Source organism: Dendropsophus ebraccatus, chromosome 14, assembly GCF_027789765.1.
Source record: "Dendropsophus ebraccatus isolate aDenEbr1 chromosome 14, aDenEbr1.pat, whole genome shotgun sequence".
Taxonomy (NCBI): Eukaryota; Metazoa; Chordata; class Amphibia; order Anura; family Hylidae; genus Dendropsophus; species Dendropsophus ebraccatus.
This window is the reverse complement of record NC_091467.1, coordinates 76,142,440-76,158,494: the sequence shown is the minus strand read 5'-3', so window position 1 is coordinate 76,158,494 and position 16,055 is coordinate 76,142,440. Positions and strand designations below refer to the sequence as shown.

Sequence of the window (16,055 nt, the reverse complement as noted above, 5' to 3'; positions counted from 1 at the left end):
CCACCAACTTCTCATAGACCATGGGGGATATTTACTAAGCAGTCTAATGTGTGGGACTCTTCTAATGAGGATCGGTGGATATTCCAATATCCTGTGACGGATTTATTAACATGTAGCCCTGCCATAGTGACTGCATCTAAGGAAAAAGTTGCAAAAAAGCTAAAATTGTGCAAGCATATTGCCCTGGTACTGACCAGACGTCGGCCTGCACCTGTTTGTGCCACTTTTGGGTGAATACTCAGAAAAGGAAGATTAAAAAAAAAAGGTTGCATCTAAAAAATATTCACCCGTCGGATCCTGGTTCATAAATAGAATTTAGACTAAAAATGGGCGAAAAATCCAATCATTCACCTAAAAATAGGCGCAAAGCCTTTAATAAATGTCCCCAATGTCTATAGCGCTGACATTGCCCGTAGCGATGTACACGCAGCAGGTAGAGGCTCTCTGCGGTCTCCTCCTGTAAGATGATCCCCTGTAAGGAGACACATGCCACACAGCCCACACTGAGGAAAACCTCCTCTGCCAAACAATGGGAGTGACGGCCGGGAAGGGGTTAATTTCCTATCTGTTCTAAAGGAATCTGCCCCTCTAATCCTTTCAGTGAGGAGACTGTATTGTGATTCAATTACTAACAAATGGCCCCATCCCCCCTGAGCCCCATCCCTGGCCAGCCCTACCTGGTGCCTCCATATCTACAGTCACAGTGAGGAGTAGATCACCAGCCATGTATACAGCGGACTATCAGGGGTGTATACATGCTCAGTACATTCTTCTGCTTCAACCTCAAATCGCCTTAAAGTTAAGCAAAAAATTCTTTCTTATCCACCGGTGTCAGAAAGTTATATAGATTTGTAAATTACTTTCCTAACTTATGAGCTGCTGTATGTCCTGCAGGAAGTGGTGTATTCTCCCCAGTCACCTGCCGTCATTCCTCTCATCTCCCCCCTGACGACATCTCTCTATTGGCCTCCGTACACGTCCAGCCGTCACCTATCACCTGCCATCATTCCTCTCATCTCCCCCCCTGACGTCATCTCTCTATTGGCCTCCGTACACGTCCAGCCGTCACCTATCACCTGCCATCATTCCTCTCATCTCCCCCCCTGACGTCATCTCTCTATTGGCCTCCGTACACGTCCAGCCGTCACCTATCACCTGCCATCATTCCTCTCATCTCCCCCCTGACGTCATCTCTCTATTGGCCTCCGTACACGTCCAGCCGTCACCTATCACCTGCCGTCATTCCTCTCATCTCCCCCCTGACGTCATCTCTCTATTGGCCTCCGTACACGTCCAGCCGTCACCTATCACCTGCCGTCATTCCTCTCATCTCCCCCTGACGTCATCTCTCTATTGGCTGAAGGTCCAGCCGTCACCTATCACCTGCCGTCATTCCTCTCATCTCCCCCTGACGTCATCTCTCTATTGGCCTCCGTACACGTCCAGCCGTCACCTATCACCTGCCGTCATTCCTCTCATCTCCATACATTGTCCACCATTGTTTAGGTAACACAGCGGCAGCCATTATTCCTACATCATCCCATTATTACTGGGACAATTGTTTTGTTTATGGTCGCTTTTCGGCAGGTTTCACCCACAACTATTTGTTTTACCATTTACAAAGAGTTTTGGTTTGTTGCTTTATTCTGGGGTCACTGACATTTTTATAAAACATTCTAGAGAGTTCCGGCTTCTCTATAAGAAGAAATAAAAAAACATCTACTAAAAACAAGTAGTGTAAACGTGGACCGCTGAAGGTGATGTATGAATGATATGAGAAGCGGCCACACAATGAGGGCCGTGTTACACAGGGTTCCATCACCAGAACAAGGAGGGAGAAGCCCACAGCCAAGGAGGGAGAAGCCCCCAGCCAAAGAGGTAGAAGCCCGCAGCCAAGGAGGGAGAAGCCCAGCAGCCAAGGAGGGAGAAGCCCGCAGCCAAGGAGGGAGAAGTCTGCAGCCAAGGAGGGAGAAGCCCCCAGCCAAAGAGGTAGAAGCCCGCAGCCAAGGAGGGAGAAGCCCGCAGCCAAGGAGGGAGAAGCCCGCAGCCAAGGAGGGAGAAGCCCGCAGCCAAGGAGAGAGAAGCCCCCAGTCAAAGAGGGAGAAGCCCGCAACCAAGGAGGGAGAAGCCCAGCAGCCAAGGAGGGAGAAGCCCGCAGCCAAGGAAGGAGAAGCCCGCAGCCAAGGAGGGAGAAGCCAGCAGCCAAGGAGGGAGAAGCCAGCAGCCAAGGAGGGAGAAGCCCGCAGCCAAGGAGGGAGAAGTCTGCAGCCAAGGAGGGAGAAGTCTGAAGCCAAGGAGGGAGAAGCCCGCAGCCAAAGAGGGAGAAGCCAGCAGCCAAGGAGGGAGAAGTCTGCAGCCAAGGAGGGAGAAGTCTGCAGCCAAGGAGGGAGAAGCCCGCAGCCAAGGAGGGAGAAGTCTGCAGCCAAGGAGGGAGAAGCCCGCAGCCAAAGAAGGAGAAGCCCGCAGCCAAGGATGGAGAAGCCCGCAGCCAAGGAGGGAGAAGCCCGCAGCCAAGGAGGGAGAAGCCCGCAGCCAAGGAGGGAGAAGCTCGCAGCCAACTGTCTGTGAGGGAACAGATCAGTCATAGAAGTGAACATGTAAATGACAATCATAGATAATGGAGGCGAGTGCGATATTAACATATGGCTGCAGCTGACATGATAGTGAATATATAACATGTGACATGATGGTGAATATATAACATGTGACATGATGGTGAACATATAACAGGTGACATGATGGTGAATATATAACATGTGACATGATGGTGATTATATAACATGTGACATGATGGTGAATAAAACGCAACATGATAGTGAATATATAAAACATAACATGATGGTGAATATATAACACGTGACATGATAGTGAATATATAACGTGACATGATGGTGAATATATAACATGTGACCTTATAGTGAATATATAACGTGACATGATGGTGAATATATAACATGTGACATGATGGTGAATATATAACATGTGACATGATGGTGAATATATACCATGTGACATGATGGTGAATATATAACATGTGACATGATGGTGATTATATAACATGTGACATTATAGTGAATATATAACGTGACATGATGGTGAATATATAACATGTGACATGATGGTGAATATATAACATGTGACATGATGGTGATTATATAACATGTGACATGATGGTGAATATATAACATGTAACATGATGGTGAATATATACCATGTGACATGATGGTGAATATATAACATGTGACATGATGGTGAATATATAACATGTAACATGATGGTGAATATATACCATGTGACATGATGGTGAATATATAACATGTGACATGATGGTGATTATATAACATGTGACATGATGGTGAATATATAACATGTAACATGATGGTGAATATATACCATGTGACATGATGGTGAATATATAACATGTGACATGATGGTGATTATATAACATGTGACATGATGGTGAATATATAACATGTAACATGATGGTGAATATATACCATGTGACATGATGGTGAATATATAACATGTGACATGATGGTGAATATATAACATGTAACATGATGGTGAATATATACCATGTGACATGATGGTGAATATATAACATGTGACATGATGGTGATTATATAACATGTGACATGATGGTGAATATATAACATGTAACATGATGGTGAATATATACCATGTGACATGATGGTGAATATATAACATGTGACATGATGGTGAATATATAACATGTAACATGATGGTGAATATATACCATGTGACATGATGGTGAATATATAACATGTGACATTATAGTGAATATATAACGTCACATGATGGTGAATATATAACATGTGACATGATGGTGATTATATAACATGTGACATTATAGTGAATATATAACGTGACATGATGGTGAATATATAACATGTGACATGATGGTGAATATATAACGTGACATGATGGTGAATATATAACATGTGACATGATGGTGATTATATAACATGTGAATACCACACAAACCCAATGATGTCTGCTGTATTGTGTCCCCAGATCTGGCACTGTCTGACAGAGGATGAGGAGGCTGCGCCATAGCTGTATACCATCTGTACAATATCCATTTTCAAAAGAAATATAAAAAGTTGAGGTGACTAGAGGTCATCCCACCCTGCGACCTAACATATAAGACACACAAAAATAAAAATAAAAATTACCTCAAAAAAGTTTAATCCAGCAGTCATGAAGAGATGTGGGCAGCGCCATAGTCTTGTGATCGGCTGCAGGGAGCGATGAAGGACGGGACGCTCATCATATCACACCAGGACTATGGGGGAGATGTACTGAAATAAGGAAAAGACTATATTTAGCAGCTAAGATTTACCTCACGGGTAGGTATCTAACCGTACCTCACAGACGTCTGTCACTATATACATATATATCATGTACCTGGCAGAGGTACGCCATGGTCCGCACACCTAGCTGCAGGTCTGTCACTGTATATACCATATATATATATCTATCAGGTACCCGGCAGAGGTACGCCATGGTCCGCACACCTAGCTGCAGGTCTGTCACTGTATATACCATATATATATATCTATCAGGTACCCGGCAGAGGTACGCCATGGTCCGCACACCTAGCTGCAGGTCTGTCACTGTATATACCATATATATATATATATATATATATATATATCTATCAGGTACCCGGCAGAGGTACGCCATGGTCCGCACACCTAGCTGCAGGTCTGTCACTGTATATACCATATATATATATATATATATATATATATATCAGGTACCCGGCAGAGGTACGCCATGGTCCGCACACCTAGCTGCAGGTCTGTCACTGTATATACCATATATATATATATATATATATATATATATATCAGGTACCCGGCAGAGGTACGCCATGGTCCGCACACCTAGCTGCAGGTCTGTCACTGTATATACCATATATATATATATATATATATATATATATATATATATCTATCAGGTACCCGGCAGAGGTACACCATGGTCCGCACACCTAGCTGCAGGTCTGTCACTGTATATACCATATATATATATATATATATATATATATATATATATATATATATATATATATCTATCAGGTACCCGGCAGAGGTACACCATGGTCCGCACACCTAGCTGCAGGTCTGTCACTGTATATACCATATATATATATCTATCAGGTACCCGGCAGAGGTACGCCATGGTCCGCACACCTAGCTGCAGGTCTGTCACTGTATATACCATATATATATATCTATCAGGTACCCGGCAGAGGTACGCCATGGTCCGCACACCTAGCTGCAGGTCTGTCACTGTATATACCATATATATATATATATATATATATATATATATATATATATATCTATCAGGTACCCGGCAGAGGTACGCCATGGTCCGCACACCCAGCTGCAGGTCTGTCACTGTATATACCATATATATATATATATATATATATATCAGGTACCCGGCAGAGGTACGCCATGGTCCGCACACCTAGCTGCAGGTCTGTCACTGTATATACCATATATATATATATATCAGGTACCAGGCAGAGGTACGCCATGGTCCGCACACCCAGCTGCAGGTCTGTCACTGTATATACCATATATATATATATATATATATATATCAGGTACCCGGCAGAGGTACGCCATGGTCCGCACACCATATATATTAGCAATTGTTATCCACATACTGGCCCAGATTCATCTGTCCTTGTGAGGAAAAAAAGTGAAAAATCAACGTAATTGACACGGCCACTCAGCAGTGACACAAGGAAAAGACTATGGGGGAGATTTATAAAATGGTGTAAAATATAGACTGGTGTAAACTGCCGACAGCGACCAATCACAGCGCAGCGTACAGCAACCAATCACAGCTCAGCTCAGGTAAAATGAAAGCTAAGTGGTGATTGGTTCCTGTGGGAGCCGTGCTGTGATTGGTCGCTGTGGGCAGCTTACACCAGTCTATATTTTACACCCTTTGATAAAACTGGGCCATTAATATTTATTACAGCAGCTAAGATTTACCTCACGGGTTATTCCTGTGACTGTCAGACATGTGGATATCATTATATCAGGTACGCCATGGTATAGGTCAGCACACCTTGCTGCAGGTCTGTCACTGTATATACCATATATACTGTATATATATATATATATATATATATATATATATATATATATATATATATATAAGCTAAGATTTACCTCACGAGTTATTCCTGTGACTGCTGTTAGACATGTGCATATCATCAGATACCTGGCACAGGTACGTCATGGTATAGGTCATATATATATATATATATATATATATATATATATATATACTGACCCAGATTCATCAGTCCGTGTGAGAAAAAAAAGTGTGACAAACCAGCAAGAAATAACATTATGTGTGCGACTGACCCAACGCTAGTCTGGGTGTCACAATGGCGGACACGGTCACTCAGCGGTGACATACTTTCTTGTTTCTGCCGCTTTACATGTGTAAATGTCTGTTTGTGGTCATTTCGAGGGGCTTTTTCTTCAGTAGAAATCCTTGATCAATGAGTCACATGACTTGTAATGAGAAAAATGCTAATTAAAAAAACACCAAAAAAAAAAACCTCAACATGTGCGCTTATGGATAAAAAACGCTACAAAAAAAGACAGCATCACGGAGGACAAAATGATGGGCGGTTTTTAATGGTGTTTTTTCCCCGGATAATACAGCGCTACCCAGAGGCCTCCCTCAGGCACTTAGTGTACGGTATATTTTCCTCCTCCATGATGCGGTTTTTGAGGTGTGTGAGCGCAGTGTGTGTATTACACCTACATATTTCAGGACACTTTTTCACTTGTGTTTTTTGGATTCCTATTTAAAAATGTGGGAAAAAACATCAGCTAAAATACCAACCCATTTATACTTCTTTTTATGGAATTTTTTAACCTATAGAAATCTCTGGAAAAAAACATGAGTAGTGTTGGCAAAAAAAGACACTGTGGGAACATAGCCTACAAGGGTGTGAGGTAAAGTGTTTGTGTGTGTGAGGTAATCAATCCTTCGGCGGTATTCGCACAGCTTTTTGTGGCAGTTTTTCAATTCAGTTTTTGATAAAAAAAAAAAAAAAAAAAGTAAACTCAAAGGTAACGGGAAATATGAAGGAAAGACGCACAGAAAATACGCCAATTTCCGTGTCCAAAACAGCACAGAGTCACTGCCCCAAACCCCTTACCCACTATGTCACTTTTTTTATGTTATTATAAAATGTAATTTTGCAAAATAAATGTCGTCACTGTTTTAGAACAATGTGATGTCCGCCAGGGGCCGCCATGTTCAGTAGCGTCTGTGCATGATGTCATCTCAGCACACAGACGCTATACGGCGCCTCCTAAGTAATTGTGTGCCATTCCACCCACGTGTGTTTTTGGTGTTTTTATTGTAAGCCTATGGCGGTCTATGATGAGACTGCGACATAGTGACAGCACCGACCCAAAGAAAATGACAATTAGGGGGGAAAAAAGACACAAAATAAACGTATAAAAAAGCCTTGTGTGCACTGGGCTCTATATTTCCCTACGGATTCCCAGCAAACCTCTTTATTATTTCCCAGATAAAGGCGTCGCGCTTCCTTCATGGCAGAATGTGACTGGGCTACAATCCCCATGGGTCTGGGCTGGATTGGAGTTGTAGTTCAGCATGTATGACAGAATGTGACTGGGCTACAATCCCCATGGGTCTGGGCTGGATTGGAGTTGTAGTTCAGCATGTATGACAGAATGTGACTGGGCTACAATCCCCATGGGTCTGGGCTGGATTGGAGTTGTAGTTCAGCATGTATGACAGAATGTGACTGGGCTACAATCCCCATGGGTCTGGGCTGGATTGGAGTTGTAGTTCAGCATGTATGACAGAATGTGACTGGGCTACAATCCCCATGGGTCTGGGCTGGATTGGAGTTGTAGTTCAGCACACACTGACGCCATGTGACACAGGCTGCTGGAGTGGCGGGAATCTCCGTGACTGGAGCAGCAGCAGCCTCCATGTTGTCTCTCCCTCCATCACAATACGCGCCCGGCACACACACGGTTAATCGCAGTCACAACTCACTTAATTAAATACGAATAGAAGTTTCATTCACAAGACAAGTGACAGAAACCTGAGCGCAGGCCCCGCCCACCCCGCGGCAGCAGCCAATCACTGCGCCGCATTTAAACCTCGCCCCGCCCCCAGTGATAGGCTCCAGGAGAGGGAGCTGCTATATCTGTCACCTCTACATCTATACAACAGATTCACTTACTGCGGCCGATCCCTCCGATCTGACGGAGATCCCACCGGAGCCATGAGCCAAGTGCTGCCAGGTAAGCGCGCTGCTGCAGGGGCGGAGGAGACCCCGCACCTCCTCACCCCCCCCCCCCCCCCCCGGACCTTCTCACCCCCCTCACTGCAACTTTCTCAGACTTGTCTCTGGAGTTTATGTGACTGATAACTGTGAGCAAGAGCGGCGGCTGAGAGGAGCTCCGTGCAGTGATGTCCGTGCTGACCCTCTACCTGCTCCTGGGGGGTATGGGGGGGCTCTGTGGGGTCTGTGTGCTGGAGGCTGAGGTGACAGCTGGAGGGAGAGGAGGAGGAGGAGGAGCAGCAGGAGAGGAGGAGGAGGGGGACTCACACAAGTTCCTGTTTCTCTTTGAAACAAAGAAACATTCTGTCAGTAAGAAGTTATAAGTATCAGAGAGAGTGAGTGCAGGAGCCCCCCCAGGAGGACCCCGAGAGTGAGTGCAGGAGCCCCCCCAGGAGGACCCCGAGAGTGAGTGCAGGAGCCCCCCCAGGAGGACCCCGAGAGTGAGTGCAGGAGCCCCCCCAGGAGGACCCCGAGAGTGAGTGCAGGAGCCCCCCCAGGAGGACCCCGAGAGTGAGTGCAGGAGCCCCCCCAGAAGGACCCCGAGAGTGAGTGCAGGAGCCCCCCCAGGAGGACCCCGAGAGTGAGTGCAGGAGCCCCCCCAGGAGGACCCCGAGAGTGAGTGCAGGAGCCCCCCCAGGAGGACCCCGAGAGTGAGTGCAGGAGCCCCCCCAGGAGGACCCCGAGAGTGAGTGCAGGAGGACCCCGAGAGTGAGTGCAGGAGCCCCCCCCCCCCCCAGGATGACCCCGGATAGTGAGTTCCGCTGGTTGGGGGGGCTCCTGCACTCAGGGGCCCCGGGCTTTGCTCCCCCATGTGCCGCCTTTGTTCCTGGGTCCCCCTTTAAACTGTTTTCGGGTGTATTGTGTGTGTGTGAGAGGTGTAACACGTGAGCAGTGCTGAAGTGCTGCTGTGCTGCTGTGGCTGATGCATCAGGTAGCTGACCCCCCAACCCCCACCCGCACGTACACAACCCCCCCAGCATCAGGGGGAGGGGGCTCCGGGTGGTGGTGGGCTGCCCCCTCCCATCTTCTGGTTTTGGAGGGAGATGCGGCTTTCTTCTTTTGCATTTGAACAGTGAGCGGCTGCTGGGGGTCTCCATTGTCTTCCATGCAGGGGAGTGTGGGGGCTGAATGCATCTGCTGCATTGTCCTGTGTGTGAGATGGAGGATGCAGGAGAAGTGTGAACAGGGGCCAAGGAGTATCCCTGTCACTACTACTACTGCTACCACTACTAGTGTCCACCAACTGGGAACTGCATCACAGAGGAAACCCTGTATATAAACCCAGTACCTGTATCCCCCTCCCCATAGTCAGTCCATCGGGGCCACAACTCTACTGGGTGTATACTCAAACTGTGGGCAGCTATTTATTTATTTAGTTCAATATTTATGAAGATAACTATATATTAAACACTTAATATTTATTAATTTATATATATATATATATATATATATATATATATATATATATATATATATATATATTTAAATTTACGAATTAATGTTGATATATATATCAACATTAATTCATAAATTAAATAAATATATATATATATATATATATATATATATATATATATATATATATAAAATATTATAATATTTTAACCTGGTTCTCCATCAGAGGTGGCCCTGTATAATCAGATACATCAGCCCACTATTCTGGCTCTATATCTGTGATGGGTACAGGGGGCACTGCGGCCGGCTCCTCCTATACAGATGGGCGCAGGTTATTGCGGCTGGCGGCAGGCAGTGGAGCTGACAGCTTGTTAGAGCTGTCACATCCCCCATACTTCCCAGCAGCCATCATGGACTCCCCTCACTGTGAGATGGCATATTGGGGTTTGTTCACACACCGGGGTTTTCTGTGATGGAATGTAACTATATTGGACACAAACTTTTTGATTGTTTTTGCCTTTCCTGCAGTGTATCTCAGGGTTTGGTTCACATAATAAATTATTCAATATTTGCAGCTAAAGCAGGAGCGGAGTACAGAGACTCTATAACTGGGAATATTTTTCAGTTTCCCCCCCCCCCCCCAATTTTGGTTTTGGCTACAAATCCTGCCTAATTCCAATGTGTAATGGAGTCCTGGGCTCCACCAACAAGTGTGTGCCATGGCTAATCCCCTGATGCTAATGGCGGGGGTCCTGGGACTGTTGACTCCATCTGTCTGAGTGTTTGATCAGGGGGAGGGGGGGCTGGAGGTGAGAAGAGGAATGTGCTAATGAAACAAAAGGTGACCGGCCTCTTCCCACAGAGTCACTATCTCTATGCAAAGAGGATGGCCGGCTCATGGGCTGCCCCTCACCACTCCCTTTAAGCAGCCATTTTGTGGGAAGCTGGACCCTTGTAGATCACCGAGCTCTCCTACACTCGTTTAACCGACTTTTTTGCGTTCCAGGACCCTCCACGATGGAAGAAATGGAGCCCGTCCATCACACCGACAGTGACGCCGGGGAAGATGACAGCAGCGTGGAGATGGAAGTGCCCGGCGCTAAGAGGAAGCGCAGAGGAAATCTCCCTAAAGAGTCCGTGAAAATCCTGCGCGACTGGTTATATGAACACAGACACAACGCTTATCCCTCCGAAGCCGAGAAAACGGTCCTGTCAGGCCAAACCCACCTCACTGTGCTACAGGTACGAGCCCAAAAACTACCCTCACTATAGTATAGGATCCTATGCTGCCCAAACCAACATGGCTGCCCTCACAAATGGCGCCACTACTGCTTTCAGGCTTTGTCTGATACTCTGCAATACCAGACCTGGGCAATTATAGGTTTCCTTGAAAAGGGGCAGTCTCGTCAGAAAACGACTTGTTGTATAAATAATGGTTTTATGCCAAACATATTGAGAATTTTTGGCGACATTTTTCCTAATTTACCATTTTCCTATCATAAATTGGAATAACCTCTTCACAGGTCACAGAGCTCAGTAATGTCTCTCAATTATCTCAAGGGAACAGAGTCTATTGTCGTATATGTCTGAGTCTTGCAGTAAAGCGTGTCACTAAGTGCTGTTAAAACCAGCCCAGGCAATATGGCTGCCCCCATAACAATGTACAAATACTAATATAGAATAAAATAGTCAGAAAATAGAAACAGATGAGAATAAAAGAATACGTTTTAGTCCCTGAATGTGTAAGGTTGTAGAAGTTCTTGGACGTGTCATCTGACCCCGCTCTTCTCTTGTAGATCTGTAACTGGTTTATCAACGCTCGCAGAAGGATCCTGCCTGACATGCTGCGTAAGGATGGAAAGGACCCGAACCAATACACCATCTCCAGAAAGGGAAACAAGACCCCCGAGCCTCCTGCTCCTGTCCATCACACACCGCTGGAAATCCCTACAATGAAACCACTCGAGCTCCAGACAATAACCCAGGTGGAGCACCAAACCATTCCCAGCATGCTGGTGGTGCCCCCTATGGCTGCTAGCATCGTGCCTCTCATCTACCCCTTCAGACACCCAATCCACGCTGTGGCTACAGTAAGTCACGACCTCATAATGCACAAAGTGGCTCCCGCCATGAAAGCTGAGGAAGGTGGCACCCCGGCGGAGCTGCCCAACAAACGCAAGTGCCACTCCACAGAGGCGCTGGGCCAGTCTCCTCCATCCATCTCTCCTCCTTGCTTTGTGGAAGGCGCAAAAATCAGCCGATTGCAGATCCTGGCCCACGTGGCCACACAGTGCATCGCTGAAATGGAGGCTGAGGAGGCCAAACGTGAGGCTGCCAGAAATGCCGCCACTGCCCTGAACTCGCTGCAGGATTCGGTGGCCCAGAGCCACGTGAAGATGGAGCACATGTAACCGGCACCTCAAGCAGCTACATGGGGGCCACTCACTTCTGGGGGAGTCTTGTTTTATTTGCCTTTTTTATATAAGAATTCATCACCTCCAGGGATGAGTGGACCAAGATGGAACCTATCACTTTCACGTCATTGTCTGCACAGAACGCACAAACCCCCATCATACCCGGGGGCTCTCTGCAGATAACCGCCAGCACAACAGGTCATATATATCAATTACTGCTTTGTTTTATGGACTTCCAGTACTTGCTGTTTACATGTCGTATTGAATCCCCCGACTGCTTTTTTTTCTGTGGTTGGATTGGATATTTGGGCAACAAGGCACCTTGGGACACTACAGGTGGGGTGGCCATATTATGTGAACCCTTCCAGCATAGTGTTCTGCAATATGCTGCTACCCCCCCTCTGCACTTTATCGGTCACATTGACCAAAGGTCACGCGGCAATGTACAAGAACACTACGGCTGGCACCAGGAGGAGGTCACTCGCACAAGACTATAGCAACCTTCTCTGGGCTGCTCAGCGCCTTTCATACATTGCCGCTTGTTACTTTAAGTGTTTGTTGGGGAGGAGGGGTGATTCAGTGGTATAACTGAGCTTCCTTCTAGACACTGTGTTTACTCCTATAGGATTTATTTTTCTTACACTTTTTGATACTGTGAATGTTAGTTGCCGGTCTATGACCGCAAAGTGTTGAGAATTTACCTGGATTTATATATTTTTTATTATTGATGATGACTTTGTATCACAGTGTGACGGTCGGCAGTCAGACGCCAAATCTATTTTAGTTAGTAAAAGAAATAGAGAATACAGTATTACTTTTATATATGTGCCATTGCTTTAAAGGTGCCCACAGTATACATGTCTCGGTTGTTTATAGGGGGGGGGTGTTAAACTAAAAAAAAAAACTTTTATAAAGTGATGGAAACTACTAGATTTTATGGTATTGGTTTTATGGTGTATGACTATTCCTGGTATAACCACTAGATGGCGCAATATTACACATGTCTATAGGTTCTCTCTGTGATAGAAGGTACCTTGGTACTTGTCCTATATACTCTATATACTATATAACGGGTAACAATGGAGCGATCAGCAGTTTTAAGCTAGCCATGGTTCTATTTCTGTGTATTATTGGCACCAGCCATCGTCATACGTTTAGAAGCATCGATTTTGTGCAATTTTCTTTGTTATATTGTGAGTAGGATAGCGTACTTTAAATTTTTGTATATTATGATTTTTTATTTTTTTTTTATTTCTTTGTGTGTCTTGCATGACTGAAAAAACAAACTACAAGTCTTACCTCTTTTTGATAAACGTAGATATTTAGGTTTGTGTAGTTGTAGGAGAACCTTTCCGGAGGTCGTGTCTTGTTTTTGTAGCATAACGTGCAGGGATCCCGCTGACAGCCAGTATTCTCCCCTCTCTTCTGTATAATGTGACTTTTTATTGATCTGCTTGTAGTGCTTTTATTTTTATTCGGCCACTAGATTTGTCTTAGAATCCGTTTTTTCCCATCCATCACCTGTCTGGGCCGTTCTTGAGCACTTTCTGAGCAAGGGGCTAGCTACACCACGAGAACGGCCGAGCCACGTGATGAATGAGAAGCGGCTGCCCATACAATTTTATATACGATTTCAGGATAACTTGTCAGTTATTCGTGTAAATCTCTTCTCGTTCAAGGCTAAATAGTCAAATGGGCGGTCCTATATAGTGATTCATGGCCATCTGTATGCACATTTATACACAGATAGCTGTCTGTTGCGGATTAGGACCGCCCACCTGACTGACCAAGAATTGAGCAGATTTACAAACTCTGAAACTTTTCCCATAATGTGATATGTGGCTCTACGAGGTGCTGCCTGCAGATCAATGCCACTGCTTCCCTGTGACCAAAACCTGTCCCCATCATTGCCTCGTCCCCGTCCCCCTCCTAGTAGTTATGCGACTTTCTATTAAATTGTGTTTTTTACATTAAGGTCTCTGTATTCTGTAGCCGGGATAAGTATTAGTTTTGTATAAGTTTTTAAGTTTTTAATCACGTGTTTTTGTTTTGTTTTTTTTACTTGGTTTCTTGTATTCTCATTCTCTGGGTTTTGTCTCATTGTATCAGTTTTTGCCATCTCCTCACCTGTGGCGCCCATCATGCCCTGACAGCTGGCTGCAGGGCATGATGGGAGCTGTAGTTGAGGAGCACTGTCTAGCCCTTGACACAAATCCTCAGATGGGCCATGTGTTGGGTCACTCCAGGCTCGGATCCACACACCATGCTCCATATTGATCATAAACTCCTCTTTACAGTGTTAAAGGACAAGAGAATGTTGTATCTTCATGAAGATCTGAGCCTGTAATACACTCAGACACCACTGGGGGGAGCTCAGGGCTCCTAGCATCCTGTTCTGCATTGACCTCTATGGTAACAGTATGCATTAGACTCCTGGGCTCCCTCTAGTGGTGGCAGGCTCCTGTGAGTAATCCAGCTTATGTGGTGATTTCTGGGAACAATTATTGTTGGGGGAGGGGAGGGGGGGGGGGATACAGTGAATGTTACTATTTCATGTAGGCTGCTGCCAAAAACTCTACAGGTCCATCTTAATGGTACTTTTTTTTTTTTTTTTTTTTTTTTAAATTTTTTTTTTTGTCAGAATTACAGTTGATTGTAATAAAATGTTTGCATACTGAAGTGCTCTTCTGTTTCTTATTACGGGGGGCAATGAGAGTATGTCAGCACAGCAGTTTAAAGGGGAGCTCTAGGATTAGAGAAACATGGCCGCTTCTTCCAGAGACGCCTGACTGTTGAGGGGGGGGGGGGGAGGTGCGGGGCAGGTGACGCCTGACTGTTGGGGGGGGGGGGGGGGGAGGTGCGGGGCAGGTGATGCCTGACTGTTGGGGGGGGGGGGGAGGTGCGGGGCAGGTGACGCCTGACTGTTGAGGGGGGGGGGGGGGGGGGAGGTGCGGGGCAGGTGACGCCTGACTGTTGAGGGGGGGGGGGGGGAGGTGCGGGGCAGGTGACGCCTGACTGTTGAGGGGGGGGAGGTGCGGGGCAGGTGACGCCTGACTGTTGAGGGGGGGGGGGGGGGGGGGGGGAGGTGCGGGGCAGGTGACGCCCTGACTGTTGAGGGGGGGGGGGGGGGGGGAGGTGCAGGGCAGGTGATGCCTGACTGTTGGGGGGGGGGGGGGGGGGTGTGCAGACTAGTGGGCCGGGGACACAGGGATGTAAGGGAGGACATTGTAATATCACTAACATAAATGCATCAGTTATATACACAGACTTCTATCACGGCCCCCCCCCCCCCCCCTATATACATATGAGCCCCCCCTCTTATATACAGCACACGGGAGACCACATGACCAGCGGCTTCCACCATCTGTTATAGAGGCTGCCGCACAGTATTAGTTACAGCGATGTATTGGCAGATGTCCCCTCCTCTCCCCGGTCTCCGGAGTGCCCCTGTTAGTGATAACCTTCTTCCTTTCATCCTTGCTGCGGTTTTTGGTAACTCTTTACTTTTATTGACTGTGCAGGTTAGGTGCCCTGGGGGCGGGGACTACCACAGATCCTGCTCATTGGTCAGCCCAGCGGCAGCAGGTGAGGAGGGGGCGGAGTGTTAGTCCCCGCCCCCAATGCACCAAACTGCCTAATCTGCATATTGAATACAGATTTCCCAACATGGCGCCGAGGGTGAAGGTGTGAGGGTGATCTGTATCCTCTAAGCAGCCATTACAGCAGGTGCCGGGCTCTGACCTGGAGTCCCTCCCCTTCCGGTGTCAGGGTGACAGGGCTGGATCCTGCCCCTATAGTGCCCAGGGGGCGGGGCTGGCGGTCCGCTCCTGCTGCGCACACAGGTCACGTGGGGA

The 16,055-nt window shown here is 46.6% G+C and overlaps 2 protein-coding genes across 3 annotated transcripts in view; one reads left to right on the top strand and one right to left on the bottom strand.

Moving 5' to 3' along the window:
• The window catches only part of LOC138772521 (phosphatidate phosphatase LPIN3-like), a 123,093-nt gene extending 117,282 nt beyond the window's left edge, over positions 1 to 5,811 (bottom strand). Inside the window, exons 1-2 of the mRNA XM_069952970.1 lie at positions 5,705 to 5,811; positions 4,197 to 4,322 (exon numbers count right to left, since the gene is read on the bottom strand). The gene's annotated coding sequence lies outside the window, so the exon portion shown is untranslated. The remainder of the gene's footprint in view (positions 1 to 4,196; positions 4,323 to 5,704) is intronic.
• Positions 5,812 to 6,012: 201 nt separating this feature from the next.
• TGIF2 (TGFB induced factor homeobox 2) lies at positions 6,013 to 14,171 on the top strand. Of its 2 annotated transcripts, none has more exons than XM_069952979.1 (3): positions 6,013 to 6,088; positions 10,794 to 11,029; positions 11,584 to 14,171. In XM_069952979.1, the coding sequence occupies exons 2-3, from the start codon at positions 10,805 to 10,807 to the stop codon at positions 12,196 to 12,198; spliced, it is 840 nt and encodes a 279-aa protein (XP_069809080.1). In that variant the 5' UTR covers positions 6,013 to 6,088; positions 10,794 to 10,804; the 3' UTR covers positions 12,199 to 14,171. The 2 variants fall into 2 exon arrangements, with proteins under 2 accessions (XP_069809080.1, XP_069809079.1); XM_069952978.1 differs by lacking the exon at positions 6,013 to 6,088 and adding an exon at positions 8,273 to 8,351.
• The last annotated feature ends 1,884 nt before the right edge of the window (positions 14,172 to 16,055 follow it).

What these genes read in the sequence shown, in the direction of transcription:
- TGIF2 (XM_069952978.1), top strand. An exon ending in CCCACCTCACTGTGCTACAG is followed by an intron (nt 11,030 to 11,583) that starts GTACGAGCCCAA and finishes CTTCTCTTGTAG; the next exon opens with ATCTGTAACTGGTTTATCAA.